Genomic DNA, 26,631 nt, shown 5'->3' with positions numbered 1-26,631 from the left:
ATGAACTAAATTGCTGTAGCAATGTTCTAGCACATGGGTCACAATTGCTGGGTTTGTTTAGTATTTCCAGTCAGAATACTTATAACAGTAAAAATTATGCTTTTGTAAAGCAGAATTCCATTTACTTACAGGCAAAGGTTTATTTACAGACACTCCCTCCTTGCAACTGCCAGACAATAGCTGGACACAACACAGGGCATGGGTTTGTTTATCCACTGAGAAGGATCTCAGACCTTCTCCTTACCAAAAAACTGAGAGAACTTCACAGAAGTTGGTGGGAACATCGCTCCAGTAAAAAAAAAAAAAAAAAAAGCACCTCCCTTTCTGTGGTTCAGACTTCTCCAAATTTTAACCGAAAGAGAAAGCCTTCCACTTGAGATGAGTTGCCTCTTTCCTCTTCACAGGCCGTGAATGCATGCAGTCATCCCTCAGTGGTACCGGCAATGCTCCACACCACCCTGAAGGAAGCTCTGCTGTGGACCAGGATGGTCAAGCTTGTGTGGAAGGGCACCAGCACAAGGACACATCTTGTTTTTAGAAAATGAGTCTTAGTGCATAGGGGCTCTAAGGACAAGCCTGCAGAGGCCAGGCTAAATTCATGCAGCAAAAAAGGATTGGCAGCTGAAGAAGCTCTGAATATACATTACCATCGCTCCTCAGCAGGGAAAAACACAGGGCAGCATGGTGCCACTGCAGCCCACGAGGCGTTCTAATGAGCTCTGACAGGAAACTGCAGGCCGACCTTCCTTCCAGCCCCTTTCAGCGAAGGCATCACCGTATTCCCAGCTGCTGCTTTCTCCCAGTACTAAACTGCTCTCTACCAGACACTTGCCCCTATGGGCAGGAGGCAAATCTGGTTCTGGCAAACAGGCTGCCCAAAGGGATGCCTGGACCATGCCTGGACTTTGAGCACGTTTGTTATTGCCAAGCAAGCTGTTAGACATGTATTATGTCTAGCAGCGTGTACCTTGCCTCCTGCCACTGCCCTCAGTCTGGCTTTGCAAGCTCCCATGGAGGGAGCCTGCTGCCACATCCCCTGCCCGACCCCAGGCCCCGGCGCCAAGACTCACAGGTCATGGTTTCAAGGCGCAGCATGCAGCACACGAAGTCAGAGAAGCCGATTCTCCTGGCAGCATCGCTGTACCGCAGGGCCATCAGGCGCAGGAGCTGCTCGTTAGCGGCCAGACCTGCGGAGGGAAGACGAACAACAGTACTGGGGACTCACTGTGGGATGATGGACCAGCTCTGCTGGCCTTGTGCACCCTGCAAAGAAGCTGGGGCTCTTCCTCGGCCGCCCACCCTGTCATGCTGGGTCTGCTCTGCATCCCTGGATGGCAGCTTGCCTTTCCCCCAGGTTTGTGCGTGAGAGTAGGGGTAGGGTGATGGAAAATCAAAATCCATTTAGTCAATTACTCGAATTGTGGCTTAGGTCAGCAAGCAGGAAACATAGAGCTAACTAATCTAGTGTTATCTTGGTTTGCCTTTTTAGCTTTTTTTCTATACAAAAGGGTGATTTTCTTTGGCTCATAACTGTTCAAGTCTGAGCACAGCATTTACAATACCACTGGTGCTTTCTGCTAAACAGGGAGATACCACATGCTCATGCTATTATGCAGTATAGCATGCCTGGGATTCTTAATTTTTACATTTTCTCTTCTGTTAGAAAATGGTGAAGGGTGCATTTCTTTTTTATTAGCTGATAATTCAGTATTTCTGTCACAGTCTGTTTGGATGGAAATTGGTATTCAATTGAATGAACAAAAATTGCCTTTTAGAATGATTCTTTTATTAGTTAAATAAAACTACCCTAAATGTGCTGGCTACATAAGAGAAATGATTTAAATATATTTTGCACTAAAAGCTGATTTGCTAAACAAAAGCAAAATTTTCTGCGGAGAGCTGGACTGATAGCTTTGGTTTAATGCATTCTCTGAGACTTCAGAAAAGTCTCATTTGCTCACTCCTCGTTTTTAGTGGCTCAGCTGGAAGAGAAGCGGCTTTCCTGCTTTTTCAACCAGCTCTAAACTTTTCAGGTTTAAATGAACTCATCATGGAGCCAAACTAGTTGAATGAGCAGAAAAGAAGGAAACTATTTCTCTACACCTGTGTACAGGGAGATACAGCCAGTGGAAGCGGGTTAGCACGTCGACAAACTCTGGTTGCATGAGCCTAGTCGGAGAAGGTCTCCAGCAGGAAGCAGACATACAATGCTGAATATTTAAATAATGGAAATACATTTGGGTTTAAGATACATTTCAAATTAAGATAAACCCGATTTTAGATTTTTTTCTAGGAGAAAAAGTTAGTAATTAAAAAAAATCTAATTAATGAAATTTCTTCTTTGATTCTGGTTCTAAAACACTGCCAAGAACCACTGTAGTAGTGAGCAATGAATCCTACCACATTTTTAACCTTTTGAAGGCAGTGGGAATTCAGTCAAGCGCTCTCTGGAGAGCAGATTCCAGCAAGCATTGCAGTACTGCTTACGAGATGCTATAAGCATGTCTTACACTAGGAAAACGCTGACAATTTGGCATGGTCAGTCTGGGATATACTTGCTCTGAAATCTTCTCACCTGGCAATGTCTCTGAATTAACCTCATCGACAAGACTGAAGTGTCAGTCCTCTCTGTTCCCAAGACATTTCAGTTATGTGCTGTTGCTTATTTGTAAGGTTACTCCCCACACCTTTTGTCTGCTGGATTCCTCACTCTGGTTTTAGTCAAGCTTTAAAATACAGACTTTATGTTTCCCCATTTTTTTAAATTATTTTGATGCATTTAATATTGCCAGTGAGGAGTTTGTAAACACCCCAGGCCAATGCTCCTGCGTTTCAGGGCAGCACTGCTGTCAATGCAGCCAGCCTGCTTTACTCTGGCAGAAAATTTGACCCATCATTATTATGCTTTGAAGCATTAGGACAACAGTGAAAATTAAGCACGCACTTCAGTGTTTTGCTGGGGAGAGCACTGAACAGTTCATGGAACAGCTGGCTGGGAGCCGTATTTAGATATATTAGTGCCATTCCCAGAGGTAGCACCAACCTCCCAAACTCTTTCTGAGGCTGTCCACTCCTTCTTGCTTAAAAGCCAGGACGGGGATCATCCTAATGCGAAGCCAGATTCAAATGCAGCTGTCTGGCTCAGAAGGTGGCAAGAATGAACTTGTAATTTTGTTTTTTCCCCCCACTCAGAACTGCTTATAGCCTAATATGTATTGCATTTGCCATTTAATAGTGCCTTTTTATCCCTTCAAATAGCTGCACTGTTTTGGCTGCCAGGACTTCTCAATGTACAATTTTCCTCCCAGTTTTACACTTTAGCACCTTTCTTACAGAATGCACCTGGCAGCTTCTCCTTTGACATTTGGCACATTAGTGCTGCATTCCTCAGGCAGATGCTAACACTCTGCCCACCTCTCAGCAACAAAAAAACTACACATACATCCCCTGAGCTGATGGCTTCCACAGATAGTACTTCTGCACCAGGTTTCTCCTGCAGACACCACCACTCAAAGCTCCATGTAGCCAAATGGGAGCTTCCCTACTGTACAATTATAAGAGGATTGCTCAGAGCTGCATTTCATGCACAAAGTCTCCGGAGAGATGACCCAGCTAAAATGCTTCACCCATGTGAAGGGGTCCCATGCACTCACTGCAAGTTTCAGCATTCGTGTAGCCAACAGAGGTCAGTGCAAACTAAATAAATGTCTGTCACTGTGGCTCTCCCTTACAGACTTAGTCGCTGCCCTGAAGAGAAACTGCAGGAATTGGGGCAAGTGCAAGCATCGACTGTTCCTTGCTCCTTTCCTCTGCTGGATGTTTTGTCCATGACCTAGAGAGACTATGGATAAGCCCGTCTGCAGGCTCTGGCCAGGGCTGTGCTTCTCTGCATCTCTCTGCTGGCTCCCCAGCTGCAGTGCAAAGGGTTTCTCCCTGAAATGAGCTTTCTGTCTCAATGCCCTAAAACAACGCAGACTTGTGTGCAGAGCTGTGATCTAACTGGCACCTCTGTGCAATCCAAACTGCTTTCTCCCTGAAGCTCTTTTTTCTTTCCTCTCTCTTTTTCATCCTTTCCTTCACTGCCACAGGGACAAGAAAGGGAGCTGCTCAGCACCTATGGACGTACCTGCCGTCTGTATCGCGCTCTTCAGTTCAGACACATCAAGAAATCCAGAATGATTTCTGTCTTCCTTGCTGAAGATAACCTAAAAAATAGTGTAAAGGCAGATTTCAAGCTCGTATGAGCATTCCCCAAATTTACTACTACATCTAATTATGTAGGATGCTTTCCCTCCTTAATAAATAGGCTGCAAGGAAGTTCAACAGATGAGATGCGGTGACTATAACAAGGGAGTCCCATTTCCAGAAGGCTCAGACAGTATGTTACAGTGTAAAAAATCCCACAGTTTTGGGTGGGTGGAAGCCTTTTTGCTCACTCTCCCTAGTTTATGTGTGCAGGCAACAACGGGAATACTCCCATGTCCACCGACAAAAACACATTGTCTATAACACATGAAATAAGCCAGGATTCACTGAATCCCAGAATGGTGTGAGGTCATCTTTCCCAACACACTGTGGAAACCCCACAAGCACTTGAGGTGCTGTCAGTGGGAAGAGCACCACTGCTAGATGGGGAACTGGCACCCCATATCCTAGGTGGCCTCAGGTCATCTCAAGAGGGATGAAACAAAGTAGAACCCACCCAACTTTGAGGCTTCAGGAAATCTTCCCATTCTGCAGCAAGACTGGAGGGAGAAGGACCTGACACAGAGAAGCTGCCTGAATTTAGATGGGACCCTAAATACCAAGTTACTGTCCTCACTGCTTCCAAACCTAATGCTTATCCTGGAGGAGAGACATTTCTCCCAGATAAACTTTCATGGGATCCTACACATTTCCACTACAAACTGCAGTAATGAGTGACATTTTTCAGATGACTGTTCCAAGAGCTCATTTCAGCTTAGAAAGCTTTAAAAAAAATTGCCAGTGGTGGCACACAAACAGAGATTTCCATCAAATTCTGAGCCTAATTGGCCTTCCTACCTTTTCCCACTTTTTCCTCAATATTCCTTGCTCTAGAAAAGCCTCGGCTGCTTGTTTGGAGCACTTTACACACACTACTACTTCCTGAGCTCTCAACCTTTGCATGAGAGGATGGAAATCTGACCCACTAAGCAAGCAACCTCTGCAACGTTTTTCTCCCCAGTGCTTTGATATCACAGAGCATCTGCACTCTGTTGAGGAAAAGCCCAAGAGTACAGTATCAGCAGAAAATAGAGAGAGCGGCCCCCGTGTACCATGTACTTAGTCAGACTTCGCCAGAGGCTCCCGAACTCCTGCAGTGTGAGTCGTCCATTTGAGTTGAGCTGTGCATTTAGTTAAGAATTGAACAGTTAATGAGAGCTAAACCTGGCTGTCTTCGTTCCCGAGGATGCTGCCTCCACATAAAGACAGACATAAGATGCAGTCTCTTCCGTTTGTTACTTTGCGTTGAGAAAACCAAGAGCTTTTCTGCTCTCAATTATGCTTACAGTTAAACTCACCTTTTTTGGCACATTGTACAGCTGCTCATACCTGTGCTCACAAACAACAAAAGGTTTCTATTTATATGGTGCCTTTAACCACAAGGGAACCTGCAGTGATCATCACTTCAGTTGACATTTAGCCACTGAGCAGAGGCCCCTGTGGATGAACATGACCCCATGCTCCAGGCCATGGGTGCACATTGCCTTGCCTCTATGCATGCAGCAGCACAGTATCAGCTCTGCCTGGATCCTCCTGGAGGAAGAGGCACTGAAGGAGCCAAGAGGCAACAGCAGCCTTTGAGCTATGCATATGCTACAGGCAAGAAAACACTTCCCTACCATGAGCTGCAGGAGCCCATGGGTGTCAGCAGACATCTCCCACAGATGCTCAAAGGACTATGTCAGTGGACCTGCTCCCCTCCATACACTATCTAGGAGTCCTGGGCAGACACACAGCACCTCACCTAATGCAGCTGGGATGGCGAAAACTCCCTGAAAGCAAAACTCATCACCAGTTAAATACAAGCAGACGAGTGCCAATGACATGAAACCTGACTGAAAAAAGCTGATCCTGTCTTTTCAGGCCAGGATAGGTCACACTGTACATGGGTTGTAAGCAGCCCAGAGAATGAAAAATCCATCCTGAATTAAAGCAGAGCAGTGGCTTTGTCAGCTCTTTGCACGTGCCATGCATCCACAGTGCCCATTTAGCCCAAGAGGGGCTTTGGAAAGAGTGAAAAGTCTCTTTCACTGGCTAGATGCAAGGGTCATCTAGTCATTTTTATTCATTCCCTGGCAGTTTGTAAAGGTCTGAAAATGTCTCCAAGTTATTTCAAAGCATGGAAGAAAAGAGACAGTGAGCAAGCAAGGGGGAGAAAACACACGGGAGAATTTATGTTTTCATCAAGGAGCCCTCTTGTTCTACAACAGCCAGCAATGTATTTCCAGTGTTGTCTTATTAACAGTAAAAAGACTGCGTGATCCATCTAAATAGGGAACGTACACTGGAAAGGATGAATAGTCTGCCAGGCAAGTGCCTGTGATTCGGTGATGGCAGTGCTTCTCCCCCTAACGCCAGCTTTGCTGGTGGTGCTAGCAGGCTGCTCAAGCTGCCATCACAGGCCAGCGTGGTTGCAGCCGTGATGGAAGAGCCAAGCTATGCCTGAGGTCTGTGCTGCCTCCTCTCCTCTGGCTCTGCTTGGGACCCTGCGCCCAAGGGTGAAGCTTAGCCAAGCCCTGGGCCCTGCAGAGGTGAAAATGAGAGCAAAGAGTTGGCTGGTAGCAGAAGGTTGACCCTGACCTTTCAGCAGACATGCTAGAGCCAGGGCATGCATGGCAAAGTCCTGCATAGACTCTGTTATTTATTGAGGACTGTGGCTAATATTTACTTGCAGGTTCTCACACTGGGACGCTCAGCTCAGCCTTAAGTCAAGGCAACGACGGGCAGCACCAGAGAAGTTTATTGCTTCTGCTGAAAGGATACATCCATCAGAGATAAAATGCCTCTGCATGAATCAAAGCTGAATCTTCCTCCCAGGCTGGTCATTTCGTCTGCAAGGATTGACAAAACAGAAGGAATCAGCGAGAGCTAGGGGGTTGACAGAGGCACCAGGTCACCGTTCAGAGGGAAGGAGGACACCAGTCTAAAGGCTCTTGTGGTTAACAAGCCTCAGATCCGGCTCAGGGTCTCAAACAGCAGCAAGGGCTACGTGTCAGGCTGAGGTCCACTGAGGTAGTCTGACGTGTCTCAGACAACTCTATTGCTCCCTTCCCCAAGGACAGGTGCCCTCTCTGGGCTCACAGGTAGCTGCTCTGCACAGTCTCCGCCCACCTACCTGCCCTGATGGAAACTCTTCCCTCTTCAAATAAGGATAAATGACAGTGACAAGAAAGGCCATTTATGGTGAATTAGCGAGTCCTAGGAGCACTTTGAGCCTTGTGCATGACTGAGTTGGTTCAAGCCCTCCGGCTGTGCCCCTGTCTCATGCTATTTTCAAGGTGGACAGGTTAAGAAGGCTGGGAAATGCTGAAAGCCAGCTTGAGGCCTCTGCAGAGGAGCAATGCAGGCCAGGGCTGAACTGGGAGAAATTGGGTGACAGTGAGGAGTGGGAGGCATAGCTCCCTGGAGTGCTCACTGGTGCAGCCCAGCCAGGGACTGAGTTCCTGCTGCAGTTGGTGGGGCACGGAGCAGGAAGGGGTGCTCATGGGGGCTGCAGGGACATCCAGGAGAAGGAGAGCATGGGGCAGGGTAGGTCTGCAGAGCAGAGACTGTCCCACGGCAGAACTGGGAGGGGAAGATGAAATTTGGCTGTCAAACAGATGCACAGCTTTGCTGACAGCCATGCATTAAAGAGTCTGTTAGCAGCTCGTCTGGGTTGCATCACCTTCTTTATGTGAACATTACTTTGATTTAAAAAAAAAATAAAACCAAAGTGTTCCAAAGGAACCCTGGTGGAGGCACTTCTAATTCTTCAAGATCCAATAGTACAATAAGCCACACTGAGGATTTTTTGAGGACCATCAGGACACCACTAAATCCTCTGTCTAATTTACACTAGACTAAGGATAGGGAAGCACCAACAACATTAGCTGGGTTGTAAAAGCTTTACCTTGCAGGATCACTTCGTTAAGGAGTTGTTGCAGCTGCGAGGCATCAATAGCTGAGCCCTAATGCAGAATAAAATGCAAAGAGAGGTCTGTGAGCATAAAGTTTTCTCCTGTATTATTTTTGCCCCAAAATTCTTTACTCACCACACTGTGGCAACGAAGAAGGACCTCTGCTTATATCAGAGGAGCAGCAGCACTCCCACAGGAGCATAACAAAGCCCTTCACGCTGCTGGGCCACGCTTTGTCCTTCCCTACAAGAGTCTGCAGGGGAGTTACGGGCACTCCCATCCCTATGGGGTATTTCCAGCAGTGATGGGAACACTTGCTGACTTCACCAGCCCCTAGCTGAGGAGTTGCCAATGGGCAGGCACAGCAGGCAGCTGGGTGAGCGGGCTGGGAGCACAGGCGCTGCTGCCTGCTTCCCGCTGAGCCGCCCAACCCATCAGTGAACCTGACTGCCTCCCTCCCGAGACACCCCCAGGGCATTCAGCATGGCAGCCCGTGTTCATTTTCACCTTCATGGGTTGATGTAACTATTAACTGCAAGAGGTCCATTGTGCAAAGACTTTTGGCAGTGATTTTTTTTTTCCTCTTGACTAAGTTGAGGAGTTCTTTATAACAGTTTATTAAACCATTAAAAGCATCTCCTGTGAACACACAGAGTTTGGCTCTGAAAAAGCAGGAATCAATTACTCAAATGCTGACTGATGTCTGGTTTCCAAATGCCGCGAAGGCAAATGGAAAATGATGCTGATGAGAGGGGGGAATACCCAAGGCTTTCTAATTGCTTTCAGTAAATAAACAAACTAAAGCAAAAAAAAAAAAAGTACACATGCAAGCCCATCACCAGCACAACCACAAATCTCCAATCCTCCTCTGATATATGGGGCTAGCCAATCTATCCCAGCTGAATGTCCCACTTTTCTGGTGGTTTTGGCAGGTCAATCAATACTGTTTTCAGGGTATCCACTTGAGGATGGAGCTACTCTTCCAAAAACCATTTTTCTAAATGGATTTGTATCAACATCGGAGATCAGTTTTTCTTTTTGCAAGTCTACATGCCTTTTTTATTTATTTTTCAGCAAGATGTTTTAGATAGGATACCTGCTTAGCATATCTTAGGAAGACAGCCTTATAGGAGCTGTCCCGGTTCTGTCTTGGTACATCCTGGATCAAAGACAAAGTACGGACATAAATAATTCAGTTACAAAACAACTGGTGGCAGAAGTCTGCAGATCTAAACAGCACTTTAGAGAGGGCAGGGAACGTACAGTACAGGCTGCAGTTTTAACACCCCAAAAGTAAAGTGGACTGGGAGCGAGAAAGAGCTACCGCAATGAAGGAAGAAGCATAGTTTGGATGTTATCAGTACAACCAGGAAGGAGCAGCTCAGGGCCTGAGGAAGACAACAGAATACATCCAGGGTGGAGTTCAGCAAGTCAATACATGAGTATAGAGATACAAAGCCTGATCCTTATTGATGGCCCTCGGTTGAAACCACTGGCCTAGGGCATGTGAAGATTCATGTGAACCAAGAAAATAGAGCAGGAGTTGACTTTTCCTTTCTCTTGTACCTTCTCAATCCCAAGGCAGGCTTGACTGTACCTGAACAATTACAATTCAACAGTTAAGTGATTTTTTTCAGCCTTCCAGTGAGGAGATCCACCAGGTACTAAGGGGAACTATCCTTAACGTTATAAAGTTTCCCCCAAAAATCTAAGCCCAAGCCCTAATGCCTTCAGCTCTGTGCAAGATAATTCACACCAGTGAAACCCAAATACCTGAACAAGAGCAGAAAGTGTGGGTACCATAATTCGTCAAAGTCAAAACATTGGCTAACGACAACAGTCAAGTAAACTGACAGCTTGTCAGTGGAAAGCGATAATAAGCCACCATTTACACTACCCCTCTAATGGAGCTTAATTGCAGGCTGGAAAACGAATCACAAGGAGAGGACTCTGTTTTCTGTTATCCCAAAGCAGCTTTACACCTTTGGCTTCAAAGACCTGCACTGAGTTTGCATTGCTATAAATAACAGCCTCTCAGCAGCAGGGTTTTGCAAGCAACTGCTGAGACAGCAGCATGGACTGGACCAGCTCTGGCAATTTGCACAGTTCACAGCTAGGAAGTCCAGAAAGAGATGGTAGCTGGGCTAGACAGGCTGAAATGTGGGTCGAACTAGAGGCGTAACCAGTTTTGAAGTGTAATTTCCCTTACGTCCGTGAAGATATCCTGATGAAAATCAGAAGAAATCTGCTTTGGGCCTCACCTCTATGGAATCCTGTGCTTTATAGGGTGCAAGCACTTAAATGAAGCCATTCCCATAGAGAAGGCATGTATGACCCTGCTCTCAGGTGTGAGGTCTTTTTAAAAGAGGTCAAACTCAAGCTGTGACTTTTTCATCAAAGTTTCCCCCTCTTTCCTCCCTAGATACATACCCATTTTACAGACATTGCAAGAATTTAATCTCTTTGAAATGCTCTCCCCCTTGCAATATTTGGTTAGTCAAAGTGTTAAAGGTGGCAAGGTGAAAAGGACAGATGGACAGGCCGGCAGAGGGACTGTATAAGGTTTGTTTCCTTCAAAAATCAGGCTCTGAAAGAGACATATGTGAAGAGGAAGGGCTTCGTTGTCACTCCCGTCTCTCCAGAGAGGTACCCCAGGCTGGTCACCTGCTCTCCCAGCAAGGTCGCAGGGTACCAGAGTCGAACTCAGACAGGTACTGGGTGGTAAAAGGACAGAAGAGCAGAGTGGTGTCTGGTATGTAGGGAAGGAAGAAGAGGAGTCAGTAGAGGTGGCTACCGAATGGTCAGCTCCCTGGGAACAATTCACCACCACCAGTATCTACATCAATTTTCACAGACTCTTACCATTGGCAGCACTGGGCTGGGCGGGGAGTTTGGGTTCCTAGAAAAGAGTTACAAGAGTCAAACCGGGGGAGAATGGGCCTTTCAGAGCATTGATTTGCAGATGTGGCAGAAGGCAGGCACCAACAGGAGCACTCACCCAGCCCACAGCCCCACAAGATGCTCAGTACCCACACCTCCCAGCTTGTCCCGGTTCAGTCAAGCCTGTTGCACCAGTCCTGGGTCTCTCTGTGCAAGCAGACATGAGCAGGTCTGAGTCTCTGGCTGCTCTGGGGCCACTGCCTTCCCCGAGCTGGCCCTGTTGGCACCAGCAGCAGAGAAAGGGTAACTTGTCTCACTCTGAGCATGCCAGGACTAACCTCACCACACAGAAGATGGGGCTGCCCTGCCTTGAGCCACATAAAATTTTCACCTGTTTTCTCTTTGCCTAGTTTAACAGTCAGGAATAAAAATAGCATTTGGGCTATTAAAAGGCAGTATCTTTTAAATGTCTGCAGACTGCCTGAAATTGAGCCAGGGTCACCATTCCTTCTGAGACTCGCTTAGTAGCAACATTCAATACTTGAGTTTTGCTTCTGATAGAGAAATTAGGCAAGCCAGATGCTATTTTTATAGGATCTGTGCTATTATGTAGGTGAGTGCTGCAGAGACCCACAGGAAGGGGATCCTCAGGCTTGGCTTAGCTTAGGAAGGTGTGTGAGGGTCACAGGCTCTCCTGGAAAGACCTGCGTCCCAAGGCTGAGCCGTCTTGTGCATGACTCATCATGCTGAAGGCAGCCCAGCCCAGAGCACACACTTATGTTTGTTTTCCATAACTAAGGAGTTGCCTTAGTCAGTTCTGGGCTATTTTTGCCAGGGGCCAAAGCCTAGAAAGCAATCTCATTATTAAGATATAGGTCTATGAGGTAAGAGCTGCAATCACCTCCACTATAAAGCTTGCTGAAGGAAAGCCACTGCATATCTGATGCTTGAAGGTCATTTGGTAAGGCTGAATGCTGGGCTTGCTCTTTACATAAAGCACACCCAGATATTTATGTGAAACTGTGGTAATAGCTGCCTTTGCGTGAAGTAAGATAACATTTTTCCACTAAACTTATCTTCAAGGCCCCTCTCGTGCCCACAGGGAGCCCTACCAGCCTGTCCACGAGATGACTGGGTGAAAGGATCACGGCCTTTCACTGCTTTTTGCTTCTCTAGGTCCCGCTCTGAACAGAATGGGACCTGATCCATCTGGCGTCCAGCCAGCACAACATAAGAAACTACATAACAGCTGTTAAGAAGAACAAGCTCTCAGTCCTCCTTTCACTAAAGAGAGATTTCCCGACAATCGGGGGAGGGCATATCTCACAATTATTGCTCACTTGTGTGGCTCTTTGTACCAAAGCTGAGACCCTTGGTGGCTGCAGATGAGCTATTGCCCTGTTCTGCAATGGCCAGCCCTATGCATGTGACTATACCTCTGATCCCCCTCAACACAGTGCTTAACACTCGGCTGTGTCTTCCCAACACACTTCTAGAGTATGTTAAAAGCAAATTGCCACATTAGTTATCCTGACATTAAATTGTTAAATCCTGGCATACTATAAGGAGTACTTATCATCTTACTCATTGTAGTCTTGATTCTTCATGAAAATTCGTAAGATAAATTCAAATTCTTGGTCCTCTGTTGTAGCAGGAACGACAGCATAGGTTCCTGGGCTCAAGATGAAGTAGTTGGTCACGTCTCGAGTCAGGGAAAAATTTTGTTTCAGAATTTTGGAGTTCTCCTGAAAGAAAAATATAGCTGGCTATCTCCCCTCCATGTCAGGAACCAAAGTAAATCAGCAAGTGCACCCACAACAGCCTTACATTCCCACAGCTCTCTAAATATACACTGCATCTAACATGTCTTAACCTCCCCAGTGGTATGAAAAGCCCATCCAGGTGACAGACTTTGTTCAAGGACACATCAAAGATGCACAAGGGTGGAAGAACTGAAAGAAACAGAAGGCAAAATGAATGTAAGTGGATTTGAAGAGAACTTCAATTAACATTAAGCAGACTGGAGTTCATGAAGGAATCAAGGATGAATACTCTTACTAGAACTTCCTTGAGATCTAGCGTGACTCAGCGTGGTCAGAGAGCTCACTAAGCATCTCACCCAGATGACAATGTTTCAAGAATCACAACCCAAACCTTCCAGCAAGCATCACAAGAAAACAGAATATTCTGATCTTTCTTCTTTTATTCCAGTATTTTTGCTGAGATGAAACAAATATAATGCAACAGCTATTACTACGATGACATGTAAAGATAGCATAATAAAAAACCCTTACTAAACATATTCCCCAAAATACATCAGCGTGTATAAATTCCATTTAGAATGGTTATACAGCATGGCAGAGTTATTTATGAGCCATGCCTTTGGGAGAAAATAACATAAAACTGCTATTTTGGGAGAAAAAAAACATGACTACTGTTACAGACAGCTGGGAGGTATGTAGACTGCCAAGTATTATGGGTCAGGTCTTGAGCAGATAGAAATGGGCAGTGCTGCAAAGAAATAAATGGCGCAATCCTTTTTTTACTTTTGGGTCTCATTCCACATTCCTTCTGGTAAAAAGCAGAAGCAGATTAATATCTCAATGGAGTCAAAACCGGTGTGAGATAAGAATCAGCCTCTATACATTGCTCAGCTCTATCACACAACATTAAACTTCCCTCACAGCCACGTATTAGTGCTCCACGTCTATATTTAATCAAAGGCTTCCTAGAGCTATCAGATACGTCCATTCTGGTTTGCATCCTTGCCTGCACTGCATTCCCCTCTCATCCTGCCAAGGGATAATACCCTTTTTACTTCACAGCAACAATTCGATGCATTTCAAAAGGTACTGAACAGTGAATGATGCTGCTAATGAATAACGGCAGTGAAAGCGGTTGAGGAAGAGTGAGGCCACATGAATCCTAGCAATTGCAGCCTCCTTGCACAAAGAAAACCCTTTGTAAACTTTTACGCAAAGATGCCACCTCTGATTGCCCTCAAGCACTGAGGCTAGATGCTGGGAAATAAACCAAGGGAATAGCACTGTACACCTACCCTGGTTTTAGCTCCTGGACTTGGCTTTTGCTGCTAGCAGGGCAGGACGCTAGGCTGGCTGTGAGCAGCTGGTAGACCAGCTCTCATGTTAAAATACTTAGGCTGTGTCCATGGGGGAATATTTTCTGTATAATCTGCTGTGTGGATTTGTACCAATAACATTACATTACTAAAAGCTACGGCGTGACAGAGCAGCATGACAGTCCCCTTTCCCTCATTGACCAGGTGCTCCACAGTAATTCGGTGCCCCTAGTAATGGCCTGTTCTGGCCTTGCCCTTCAGTTCCTGCATAGGAGATCATCTGGGATCAGAAGCCCAAACTGAGCCTGAGGAGAGCCATGGATTGACAGCCCACAGAGGCCATGTCTCATTGAATTTCATCCATCCTTGGGAATATACCAAGAGAGAGAAAAACTAAATGAAGACACCTGAGCATCAACTGGAGGGGAAGAAAGAAATTTTAAATATATAGCAAGAACAGAGCAAATCTGTCCTCTAGTCTACTTCCTGATTAAACAACCTCTTTTCAAGGGACCCAAGACCTATGCCATCACCTCCCAGTGAGGGTCCTTTCTGTCAAAATGGGTAACTAATCAAGGTGGGCATGCATCATGCAAGAGCATGCAGGGACCTCCATGTCTGGTGACTGTTGGGGGACAGCTGATGAGGATGCTGGAAGCAGTGAGCTCCCCATTTACCAGGAGCAGCAGCTCCTCCCAAGTGGTACAGCTGGCCCCATGGAGCCCTGCAGGGCTGATATCTGCACCAGGCAGAGGATCTCCTTGCATAGGGATAGTGAGTTCCACTTGCTGGAGGGATGCTCTTTTTATTACGTCTTTTATTTCTCAGACACTGTTTTTTATGAGCTACAACACCATGCTCTTCCTTTATGAGGAGCTGTTAGACTTATGGCATCAATGATTCAAAGTCTGGGACCAGAGCAAACCTCTCCAGTGATCAGGAGAATGTGAAGTTAGGGTCATACCAACCTCTGCTTCCTTTCTTTCTTCAGGTTACAAACAACCCCCTCCTACCCTCCTCAGCCTACCACAAAACATTTTGGAAAAGGCTAGCATCCATCCGCACTAGCAATTGCACTTTCAGTAAGCCTGGTAACGCTCTGATAATAACTGCCCTTGAAATAGCACCTCCCTGGACAGTCAACAAGAAAAAAAAAACAGGGAAATTGTGGTGGAGGTCCCAGGTATCTGAGTGAATTGACTCTTCACTGGTCTTGAGCAAAGCTTTCCATATATTTTGCAAATGGGTTTTACATGGCATTTCTGTGACAGAAAAGGGGAAATAAGTAAGACAGGCCCATTTTGGGGAACAAGAGGCCATTCTGTTCCCTACTAGACCTGGAGTACTGCTCAAGCACTGTGATTAGTGCTGGCTGTCATGCCTTGTGGGCCAGCAAGGCATGTCACCAGTACTGCTGGCCACAGAGGATATTGCTTTGGCATCTCTTGTAACCTATGGACCCCCTGGGTTTCCCAGGGCTATTTTGGGATGCTACAGAACTGAAAGTTCAATCTTTCCTCTCTTAAGACATGAATAAAGGAAACTAAGCCTGCCTGACTCTACTTCTCCTGTGATGTTCTAAGATAGAAGGCATCGAGAAGTTCACTCCAAATACTGACTGCTCTCCTTTTACAGCCCAAAACGCAATTCAGTCTTTCATTTCCATGTACAGGCATAATAAGCCACACAGAAAACAACAGTGCCTACACGATACCTGATTGTGCTTACCGTGGTGATCAAAAAGCCAGTCTTCAGGTTTTTTGCATCCTGCATACCCTCAGCATGTTTTTGCATGAGTGAAATGACTACATTATAGGTTTTTGGGTCATAATCTGGCACTTTGAAGAAATACTGAGGGTTTGTTGAAACTGCACCTGCTGAGAAAATGTTAATAGATTAATAGTAGCCACACAGATGTCCCAGTAGTAGCCTATTGTGTAAGATCTTGCTTATATGGACCCAGAGGAATAGGTAGTTACTGCTCCAAGATGCTTTCAATACAACAGAGCACTGTAGTCTCGACATTACCAGTAGGAGTTGGGGCATCTGGAGTTGAACTAATTGCCCATTAATCATTCTAGAAATCTCTGGCAAAGTCATAAAAGTCATGCAAATTTCTCAACCCCCCCACCTCTGCTTCACCTACATGGCACACCTTCCCCGAGGCAGAAAAGCAGTGATTCTCAATCAGCCACCTGACTCAGTGGCTGAGCTGAAAAAGACTGTGGCTTGGAGATCATAAACACATAAAAGAAAAAGACAAAATGGTCCAAAGCTATCCTCCCCTTCCTTCCTGTTAGTGTTTGTGATGGACAAAACAGTGTTGAGCGCCAGAGGGAAAAGGCTTCTTCTTGGCCAAGGTTTTGGTTAACAGGAAGCATCCCTGATAAGAAAGCAGTAAAACGCCCAAACTGGGGAAAAAGGACTGAGATGGCAGCATCTGCTTAAATCAGTCTAGACTTTAAGCCATGTAGCTGTGTTGGGTGGCTTTGAAAGCTGCAATTTAGCCCAAGATCGCACCTGGACAGAAACTCTACTAGAGGGCCGGTGGCAAAACACAGCTCCAAGGAAAATGGCTCTGCTCACACACTCTCAGTTCAGCCCCTGCACCTCCTCACTCAGTCTCAGTGCCCATGGTGTGCAGCGGCACAGGCATTGCTTTACTATCACCCCTTGAGACATGGTGATCAGGGTTATGAGGAGGAGGCTGAAACCTGTAAGGCAAAACTTGTTTGCTGCTAAGTCAGGGATCAGCGTTGCAGAACAAAGAAGCTCCTTCATTAACCACATGCTACCATCTTAGATTAAAAACACAGAGCCCAAATAGTGACGCAGTTGTAGAAAACTAAAATAAGATAAGATTAAAAAAAAATAAAAATACTACTAATAATCAGAGCTCGCAGTGCTAGAAGAGTCCTTGCACAGGCAGTAAAACCAATGGTCTTATCTGCTCAAAGGCCTTTCTACCTTCGAAAATAGAGCTTTGTAGCACAATTCTTTAATTTCATATCCATTTCATTTCAGAGTATTTCTCGCTCTGTATTGCCCCATATTTGCCAGACCAGACTTTCTGAAGAGGTCCCCAGTAACACCTACTGCAACTGGCTGAAAGAAGATAGACAAGCACATTTTGATTTAAAGAGTTTAGGGTTTCTAAATCACAAGTTCCCTGTTTTAACTCAGCAGCCAGTGCTGCTGCTTTGTTTCTGCCTCTTTAGCTGATAGGTGCTGTAATGGGAAAGGGCAGGCATTAACTGGCAATCAATATTTCTGCAATTTGATGCTCAGAGTGAATGTTTCACCGTAAGCACCAGTGGAGAGAGGGAGAGGACTGGGTGACTGCAGTGAGCAGTTATTACCTGTGGCAATGACTGGACTGCACAGGTTCATATGCCTGTCCACGGACCACGTTGTGCAGCGCTGATCTCCAAAGTCCAGAAACGTTGGGGTGCTATTACATATATACAGCCAGGAAAACTGCTCCTGAAAGTTTTCATAGGACATCCTGCAGAGAAGGAGAAAATCTCACCTTTCAGTTTGAGACACCAGTCAGGTACTCACGTTCACCTTGCCTTTAAAAGGGGATTACAGAGAGCACTGCAGGCTGTAGCTGAGCTGGCTGCTACCTTGCAGAAGAGGTCAGCTCTCAATGCGTTTGGGCTGCCCTAAGTGCACCTAAGGCCGCAGGGAAATTACAGGGCGTGTTCAGTAGTACCTAGGTGGAGCCCTGCTATCCCCAGCACATCTCTGCCACTGCACCTTGCTTTGTGCCTCCGCAGTGTCCTGCCCTGCACTCATGCTTTGCTCAAGCCTGCAGTGTCTCCCTCAGACCAGCCAGCTGTTCCCCTGCTTTCCTCAGAGCCTCACGGGGCAAGTGTGCACTTTCTGAATAATAATAGCTTTTCTAAAGCATGGCTCACACATGGCTAAACTGGATCTGAGAGTAATCAGAGGCAGTAAAAAACCACAAGCACCTGCAGAGCAGTCAAGTGCACAAGCTCTATCACCTGCTCAGCCACCTGTCCCCTCCGAGCACCAGCCAGTCCAAGGTTCAAGCTAGGCGCTTTATGGGGAAGGGCAGTGTGACAAAATGACTAGGTCTCAGGGAGCTGGATTTTTACTTCTCTCACTTTTCATTTTTTTCACCAGCTTGCTACTTAATCTTGGCCAGCTCCATTTCTCCAGGTCTTGTTTCCTCTGAAACCATGGGGTCAGGACAACCTCCAATTTGCTGTTTGCACACAGCTAACGCAGCATGCCTTGAGTCATCACTAAGAGCAGAGAACTGCCTAAATGACTCTTTTTTTCATAATGAATGCGAACAGAAAACCTGGTAGACAGAAGGATCGATAGGGAAATACCAGAATTCTCCATCAGCCTTATTTCTGAAGAGGGCTTCTCTGAATTTAGGCTCAACATGGTCCCACTGAGGAGAGCTGCAAACAGGAACAAATCAACAAGCAGACGTGAAGCACAATTTTCCATCCCTCTGGCCAGCCCATTCCTCTAACCAGCTCATCAAGTCATAGGGTATCAGGAGGGGTGAGCAAACTGCACGTTGGGAACAGGACTGTGCTCGATACCTTCATAGCCAAGGCCAGCAAACAGAGCTCTGCGTCTTTGCTCTGCCTGAGTTGCCCACCCTGGGATGGGGAATCCCCTGCCTCTTCCTCCAAGCCCCGGTCACCTGTCCCCATGCTGGAGAGGTTAGTGAGGTACCAAGGCATAGCACTCTGAAGTGCTGATATTACATTGACGTGTAGAGGGCACATTAGCCAGTCAAATGTGTTGTTTCCAAGCAGCATGTTTATAATTAAGTGATAATTGTACTTTCTGCAGAGTGTAAGATAAATAAACAGAGCATGAATCAATAATTTATTGATTTATGCAGCTTACCTGTGAATGCGCTCTACTGACATTTCAATTACAGTTAGGATTATAGTTCACCCTTCCAAAAAATGGGAGGATGCTGTCTGAGCAGATAGCTATTACCCCAGCCTTAAACATGTCTGCACCACCCGCCAACCCATCCAGATGAAACACGCTAGCCTGACTTTTCTCAGCAGAGAATTTATGAGTGTTCCTAGCAACAGGGAGAGGTGGGATGCTATTAAATCACATAAGAGTGACACCTGAACATCCCTCTAGTCAGGAAAATTCCACCAGGAAAACTAACTTCTATTTATTTACAAAACACTGTTGCAGTCTTCCTCTGTATCATTCCTTTCCTCAGGAAGGAAAAGTTAGCTTATACACACAGCAGCAAAGTTGTCCTTGCATCTCCAAAGCTGCATGCAGGATCCAAAAGATCAGTTCAAGCCATCCAGCTGCACTTTGCCTTTGCAATAACCAAGGACCCTTTTTGTCTCTCTGTGTTCAATATTGCATAAAAATACTGCCCTACTCTCATGGACTCTGCTAACCACCCTCTCCCCAGATTCAGACTCGTGGGAGGTGAAGAAAGAGCGGGAAGGTGGATGCACGATTGCTGCAGGAGAATTCAATAGAAGCAGCCAGCCAGTGTCTAGGGGCATAGCCAGAGCTTACTCCAGGTAATAACAACTCTTTCATCTATGACTTATCTGGAATTACCCACTGGGAAAAATGTACACATAGACAAAAAGGGATACCTGAGCTAGGCCTAGCGAGGAGCACATATAAAACCAATGCTGCACTAGTTTTCCCTGGATTGGATTTCTGTGGGCAGTTGCTTTACAGATGGAAATAACGCTTATAATGAATTGATTTAGAAATGTCTCCTTCATTGCAGGGCCTGTTGCGACAGGACAAGGGGGAATGGCTTTAAACTAAAGGGCGGTAGATTTAGAGTAGATATAAGGAGGAAATTTTTTACGCTGAGGGTGGTGAAACACTGGCACAGGTTGCCCAGAGAGGTGGTGGATGCCCCATCCCTGGAAACATTCAAGGTCAGGTTGGACGGGGCTCTGAGCAACCTGATGTAGTGGAAGATGTCCCTGCCCACGGCAGGGGGCTTGGACTAGATGACCTTTAGAGGTCCCTTCCAACCCAAACTATTCTATGATTCTATTATAATGGGTGCAAGGCAGAGGTCCTTTACGAGAAGCCTATAAAAGAGTGACTCTCCTTATGAGATTAAAGCTTAAAGACCATACTCATCACTCCAGGGCCCCTTCCACTCCCCATGACCCCATGGATTCCAGATCCTGATGATATGTTTCCAGTCATTCCTGTAGCGTACCTGTAAAGAGGAAAGAAAAATAAACTCAGTCACAGCTTTTCACAATTGTGATATTCAGTGAAGAGATGGGTAGTAAAATGGATCTTCTTCTATACCTTGGAGGCCTGGTTTAACTTCTGATCTCATTTCACTGCAGCTAAAAAGCAGTGCCTTTTGCTACACTGTAAAGGAATGATGTTTGGGAGAAAACTGCGCCCATTTTGCTTTCCCAAGGACAGTGAATAGCGGACACAGAGGGAAGCAGCAGCATTCCTGCCACACCACATGACTTCAATGGCCTTGGGAAAGTCCAGTGCCTAATCCTGCACATCTGATGCTATGAGTCAGCAAAGGCAGAGACTTTGAGGAACCAGGCCACCAGACTGCCTGGAGTGAATGTCGACAGTCAGCATGGAGGGATGATGATAAACAGAATCTATGTCCCTATATCTACAGTATTGTGGTTTCCAACAGCTGGAGTTTTGGTGCTTTTCTCCGCTTGCTGTCACTGCTTTAAGCCAGAAGCAACTCACTTTCACCAGTGAAGCTGAAATGGTGGAAGTGGAAAGAAGCAAACCTTTTTGTTTCTGGCTCTCCTTATGCACACAGGCAGTGTTGGAAACAAATGCCATGGCAGTCTCTTCCCAGACAAAGGCCCAGCCCCTGGCCAGCCTCAAATCATTTCCCCACAGGACAACGCCCTGGATGCCTTGGCACTCCTGTAAGGTGGGGCAAAGACTGTTTCTCCTCTCTGCACACATCATGGGCAGCACGAAGCTGGAACAGCCTGCTTCCTCTCCAACAGGATTCAGGATCCTTCCACCCCTGTCCTGGGGAGAGCCAGCTGGGACCTCCTCTGGAGCATGGCAACCCCCATCCTTCCATTTCAGAGCCTCTCGGCTACAAGCGAGTGTCCTCTGAGAAGCAGCGCACTGACAGTGATGATGGCACCACACATGCCATGGCATGAGGGGCTATAAACCAAAGCCAGGCTCATACAGGAAACCATTAAAGAGAGGGGGACAAGGGAGAAAATAGCTTAGGGAAAACAATCTCCCCTTTCCAAAGCACTTTAAGTTCCTAGATTAAAATGTGTTGTAGCTGTCTTGCTTGATAGCATAGCCATTGCCTGGTTTCTTTCTTGGCCTTGCTCACTGTTAACACTCCCTGTGTGCACTACAGCTTACTAGGGTAAGCCATGTTCTGACTTCTGGTTGTAAAAATCCTTCATTTCTTTTGATCTGTGTGATAAATTGGTCCTGTTTTCAGATCAGAAATATTAATACCTAGCCAGGAGAAGTTCTGCATGAGTAGAACAGCTTTAAAAGATGGAGAAATGCTGTTCTTGAACCAGCGAGTTACTTACTTTTCACACAGTAATTTTTGGCAGCTTGTGATTGAGCTGAACAAATGTAGACTTGCATCATATGACAAAACCCAGAATTTCAGCCAGTGCTTCTATTCCCATTTGAAACAGAAAAGTGAATTTTTTAAGAGTCAGCATGGAATGAAAATCCCCAGAAATGCTGTATTTGCTGTTGAAGTGTCCCAAAACAAAAGTGAATTTAAGTTGCATTTTTCCATTAGAAAATATAATAGGATTCAGATAACCTCACTCTTCCCATTGTGCCAGAATCCTTCCATCTCCTGGAATTTGAACTATGTGTTTTCAACAATCCCTCCTAAGCTTGAAGCTAATTAAAATTACTCTGAATGCAACAGCAGCGTGACTGCCCTGTAGTGGATCACCAGTACAAGATCACCAGGCAGGAACAAGTCCTTGATCTCACCTTCGCAATTCCTGTGACAGTATAGGCATGACCCTGTACAATCCCATTCCTCAGCTCTATGTTCCTCCTCAGCTGCAGAAGGGAGAAAGCACAGCTTTTAGCTCTCTGCCACACTGCAAAGGTATGGCCATCAACTCCCAGAACCATCATTTGTTATAGCAGAAAAAGAGACTTGGTTTTGACTACAGCAGTATCTCAGATATAGTGGCTCCAGAGGAATGTGACTGTTGTTCCCACTGCAGCCGTAAGTAGTCCAGTAAATTTAACAAAACTACAGGTCTTCACATATTTGCAAGTTCTTCAATGGTCCAGAGCTGCTGCAACTGCAGAATGACCCGGACTGGGTCACTGGGAGGATAAGAGTCCCAGAATTTCCCTGCCACCCACAGCCCAGCATCAGCCACCTGAGCTGAGGGGCTAGTCGTTGGCTTGTCTGCAGCAGCTGAGCTTTGTGTCCTGATGAACCTGGCACTACAGGAGCAATGCCACACACTTTGCAGTCTTCCCTCACATGCTGTAAGGGAAGCCTTGGCAGCTTTTTAGCAAGATACTTGCTGAGCATCACAAAGCCTTTTGCAACTTGCCAGCATGAATATCGGTAGCCTGCAAATCACAATGCGATAATAGCATCCTCTCGCAGAAGAGAGGTGCATTTTGGCCTTGCTAGAATCGATCACAAAGCTATGAGGCCAAAATCCCCTGCTGCAAGATGATACCACTGTCACAGTGGAATTAGCCAGGAGAGAAGCCACAGACCCCTCCTCTGACAGACCAATCCATCTACATCTACCCAAAAGCCTTTACATTACTTACTGCATAACCTTATCTACTTTCTCCTGCCAAGATCTCTCCGGGCATCCATAAGCTGTTAACTATTACACAGAGTGATTATGGACTTCCTTTTTCACTCAAAAGAGCAACCTTTATGCAAAGATGGTGAACCAAGAAAGGCATGCTCCTGGCCCTGTGACTCACCTGGCCTGAGGTGCTACACCCCATCAGACACTTTGATTTGTCAGCTGCTTTCAGTATCTCCTCCAGATCAGGAGGGGGATCTTTCAATGAAAACTGCACTTGGACTCCACCTGTGAGGTCTACCAAAGCATCAGAAAGGTAGCCTCCATGCAAGTTCTGGTAGGAGCCCCGTAACCTGAGGGGGGGGGAAAGTTAATTAGTCCTTACACTGCGTTTTAATAAACAATGTACAGTGATGGTTTCCAAAATGGACATGCACATTGAGGCGGTGAGCCTGGGATGTGTAGACATTGGGGTCAGGTAATGAAAGGAAATGTGATTGAAATACACAGCCAGACACAACGCATGCCCTGTGGAATGAATGAGGCAAAGAGGGACTTTTTCCTATGTATTCACTCACATCTGAGGCAGCTGTCTGGAGTCATTTACAGGCAATGGAAAATAATAAGGTGCATCTCATGCCAATGCAGACATTTTAGGGAGATGAGCTGCATCTCATCTTGAAGTATCCAGTTTCCTTCTTCTGAACAGGAAGGGAGCCAAGGGTGACTAGTTCAAATGGATGTTTCAGCTCAAATGGAGCTGAACTGTTAGTTTCTACATCATACTTTGTCATGACTCTTCACAAAAATGGCCAGTATCCCTTTTGCAAATAAGAAATAGGAAGAAGAGAGAGGTGAAAGTATTTGCCCATGCTTCCAAGGCAAGACAGAAACAAGTTTTCAGCACTGTTCCCAATTCACTCTGCTAGAGAGCAATAATAGGATAATAATTTAATACTGCCAACACAGTCCTTCTTGTTTTTATCCTGTGCTTTTTATTGAGACAGCAAATAAGCTGGAACATGCCGTACTTAGAGCAGGTAGAGCATGCTGTTAAACCCCACCATACACACTGTATTTAATGAATGTAATCAAATGAAGTCTGCAGCTAATTGTATTTTGAAGGGTTGTCCTTGTCCTACACTGATGAAAAGAATTTGTCATGGGCACTGGGGAAAAACTTCTCAAATGGGAATCTCATAAACAGCATTGCTTGTAACTTTAATTTAATAGAGGTTTGGTTTGCTTTGTAATTAAAATCTTATGCAGCAAATTGATACCGAATCCTGAGTTAACTTTTCTGAGATATCTCAGGGCAAAATGCATCCTATTCCTGAGTTGCTCAGATGCTGCTTTAACATTCGCTTATTCCTGACCAAATCTGCCAAAATAATTGGCAGATTCTCTTCTTCAGCTCCTCTTCACTGCATTGCAAGTGTTACCCCAGCTTGACGTAGGGCATGTGCACCAAGTTCCAGCCCTTCATACTACCCCTACCACAAGAATTTCTCTTCAGCGCATTTAACAATGGGCAGTGTTACAGATGCTAAGGGACCACATTCTGATCCCTTCACTCCTCAGAGGATTTTTTCAAATTATTATCTCTTTCTTAATCTTTACTAATGCTGCAGTACTCTGGGGACCTCAGCCAAGAGTCAGAGCTCTGTGTGTGAAGTGAGAACTGACCAGAGACTCACAGGAGTGCGCGTTGTGCCTGGGCATGTTCTTCAGTCACGCTTCCTCTCATTGCCTGCTCCAAATATCTGCACGATCTCTGATTAGTGACAGTAAACAGAGGTAATCCCTGCTTAGAGTCTGCAGTTTTAAACAGAGGAAAATACGGAAAGGAAAACAGAAGCAAAGAAGTTTGCTTAAAGTAAGGAGATGCCCAGCCCCTTTTGTGTCACCAGCCATTGCCCTGTTCATTTTACTTCTCAGGCATTAACATCCCAGAGTTGGACCGGGTACATTTAAGTCTTGAGCCTGAGACCAACATCTCCAGGTTATATTGGCCCTGTGTTTGCATGCAGCCACAGTTCCTTACATAAGCGCAGCACAACATACATAGCTGTCAGCCTGAACGCCTCCCTGTGTGCTTTGCGTAAAGCAGAGGGTGAAACCACTTGTAGAAAGCATTCAGCACTGGGTGGAAGAATAGACCAGGTATATTTACTTGGCATATGCTTTTTCCAGCAAGGATGGCCAGAATTCATTTGATGTTCGAGGGTGCACAGACAGGTATCTTCCATTTAGGAATGGCAGCTGGTCATCTATCACTACATCCACCCAGTCTCCATGTTGCCAGAACTGGAAATAAAAAAAAAAAAAAAAAAAAAAAAAAAAGAAGAAGAGAGAGAAAAAAATGAGACTCTTTAAAGAGTTAATATTCACGCCAAGCAACAGCCTCCTGAAATAGCACAGGAATTAATCTAAAGCATGGATATGTGCAAGTTCTCTCCTGAACTGCTTCAGGCTAATGGTCCACATTGTTAAACAAGCTACCAAGCAGCTGGATTTCCCAGTGGCAGGGGAAGTCATTTGGGAATATAAATAGTCCTGCAATCCATGCAATCCTGCAGTCCATGGGAGGAAAGATTGAACATGGGAAATATGCTAATATTATTGGGCGATAGCAAGCATTCAAGATGATAAAGAACAATCACACAGATGGTTCAGTGAGCCTCACTCCTCAGCTGCACTTGGATTTTCCCCTGCAGCACAGCTCTTGGCCAGAGAGCCTCTGTCAAGATCCAGTCTCTAGATTTTCTCTCCTCTGTGTTTCAATTAAGACTCTGATGTGCTGTCATGGACAGGGACAGTGTAGTGACTAAAGACTGTTTTGAGGTGTTATCCATCTCCTTGATAGATGAGGAGGACACAGGCGGTCTCTCCAGCATGTGGACAGAGCAGGTGTTTCTCCAGCTGATCCAGCTGATGAAAGCTTTCAAGGGAGAAGACAGGGAAAGAGATCTGTGGGGATGAACTAAAGGAGCCATTTCCAGAGTCATTAGCAGATTAATGTAGCTTAGCGTGATTCGCAATCATAAGAGGCCAAGCTCTTATTTGCAGTAATGTTAAGGACTCCAGTGGAAGTATGCCAGCAATAGATTTAGTCTAGCATGATTTTATTTCAACAGCTTTGGTCAATGAAAAACCCCAAAATGAGCTGTTCTGTTAGAAAAGTACAAGACCAGATCTGCCCAGCAGCAAAGCAGCTTACAGTCTGCTAAGCCGAAAGCAGGTTTGATCCTACTTATGTTCTGCCTCACCCCAGCCTCTCACTTCCTACATTAGTGGTGGCAGGAGGTGGCAGGGTTGGACTCTCTGAACTGAGCTCCAGGAGTGGTTTGAGCCTTCTGCTTGATTTTGGCAGGATGGGGTTGGAGGAAAAGCCTGCCACTGGCTGTCCTCTGCCCAAAAGAAAGACAGGCAAAAGGACAGTCCGAAATGAGCTGTCCCTCTGGACACTTGACATGCCTTCCTGTCACCAGTCAACCCCTGGCAGCAGGTCTGTATGGAGAAAAGTTGTGACATCCAGCCACATCTCCCCATGGTGCTTCATGTGCGAACACAACAGGTAAACAAGGAGAATATAGAACTGGCTGGGGAGATTAATGCAGTCCAAACCCACTGAGTGACATTTTTCCAAAAGCCAAGTTCCTTGGCCATCTTTGGTAGGGTGCTCAAGCTTGGAGGCCTTCTGAACACAGCACTGTATTTTTCTTCAGCTGGATAAAGAGAGCTG

At 45.8% G+C, this 26,631-nt stretch overlaps 1 protein-coding gene across 8 annotated transcripts in view; it reads right to left on the bottom strand.

Annotated features, from left to right (window-relative positions):
• Positions 1-26,631, bottom strand: part of CAPN13 (calpain 13) — a 76,256-nt gene that overhangs the window by 5,495 nt on the left and 44,130 nt on the right. For 5 of the 8 annotated variants that reach the window (XM_076334710.1, XM_076334709.1, XM_076334707.1 and 2 more), the window contains 15 exons: positions 25,060-25,193; positions 23,065-23,239; positions 22,090-22,161; positions 20,235-20,320; positions 18,462-18,536; positions 17,460-17,605; positions 15,829-15,977; positions 12,606-12,766; positions 11,004-11,040; positions 9,238-9,300; positions 8,135-8,192; positions 7,009-7,076; positions 5,298-5,366; positions 4,127-4,205; positions 1,071-1,187 (listed from right to left, as the gene is read on the bottom strand). In XM_076334710.1, the coding sequence (XP_076190825.1) occupies positions 1,071-1,187; positions 4,127-4,205; positions 5,298-5,366; positions 7,009-7,076; positions 8,135-8,192; positions 9,238-9,300; positions 11,004-11,040; positions 12,606-12,766; positions 15,829-15,977; positions 17,460-17,605; positions 18,462-18,536; positions 20,235-20,320; positions 22,090-22,161; positions 23,065-23,239; positions 25,060-25,193 (1,489 nt within the window). Of the gene's footprint in view, positions 1-1,070; positions 1,188-4,126; positions 4,206-5,297; positions 5,367-7,008; positions 7,077-8,134; positions 8,193-9,237; positions 9,301-11,003; positions 11,041-12,605; positions 12,767-15,828; positions 15,978-17,459; positions 17,606-18,461; positions 18,537-20,234; positions 20,321-22,089; positions 22,162-23,064; positions 23,240-25,059; positions 25,194-26,631 lie in introns of those variants that run through there. The other 3 variants (XM_076334706.1, XM_076334712.1, XM_076334711.1) reach the window with 3 other exon arrangements.

The sequence above is a fragment of the Aptenodytes patagonicus genome, chromosome 3, assembly GCF_965638725.1.
Source record: "Aptenodytes patagonicus chromosome 3, bAptPat1.pri.cur, whole genome shotgun sequence".
NCBI classification, from domain to species: Eukaryota; Metazoa; Chordata; class Aves; order Sphenisciformes; family Spheniscidae; genus Aptenodytes; species Aptenodytes patagonicus.
The sequence above is the reverse complement of the archived record's forward strand: the minus strand, read 5'-3'. Positions and strand labels throughout refer to the sequence as shown.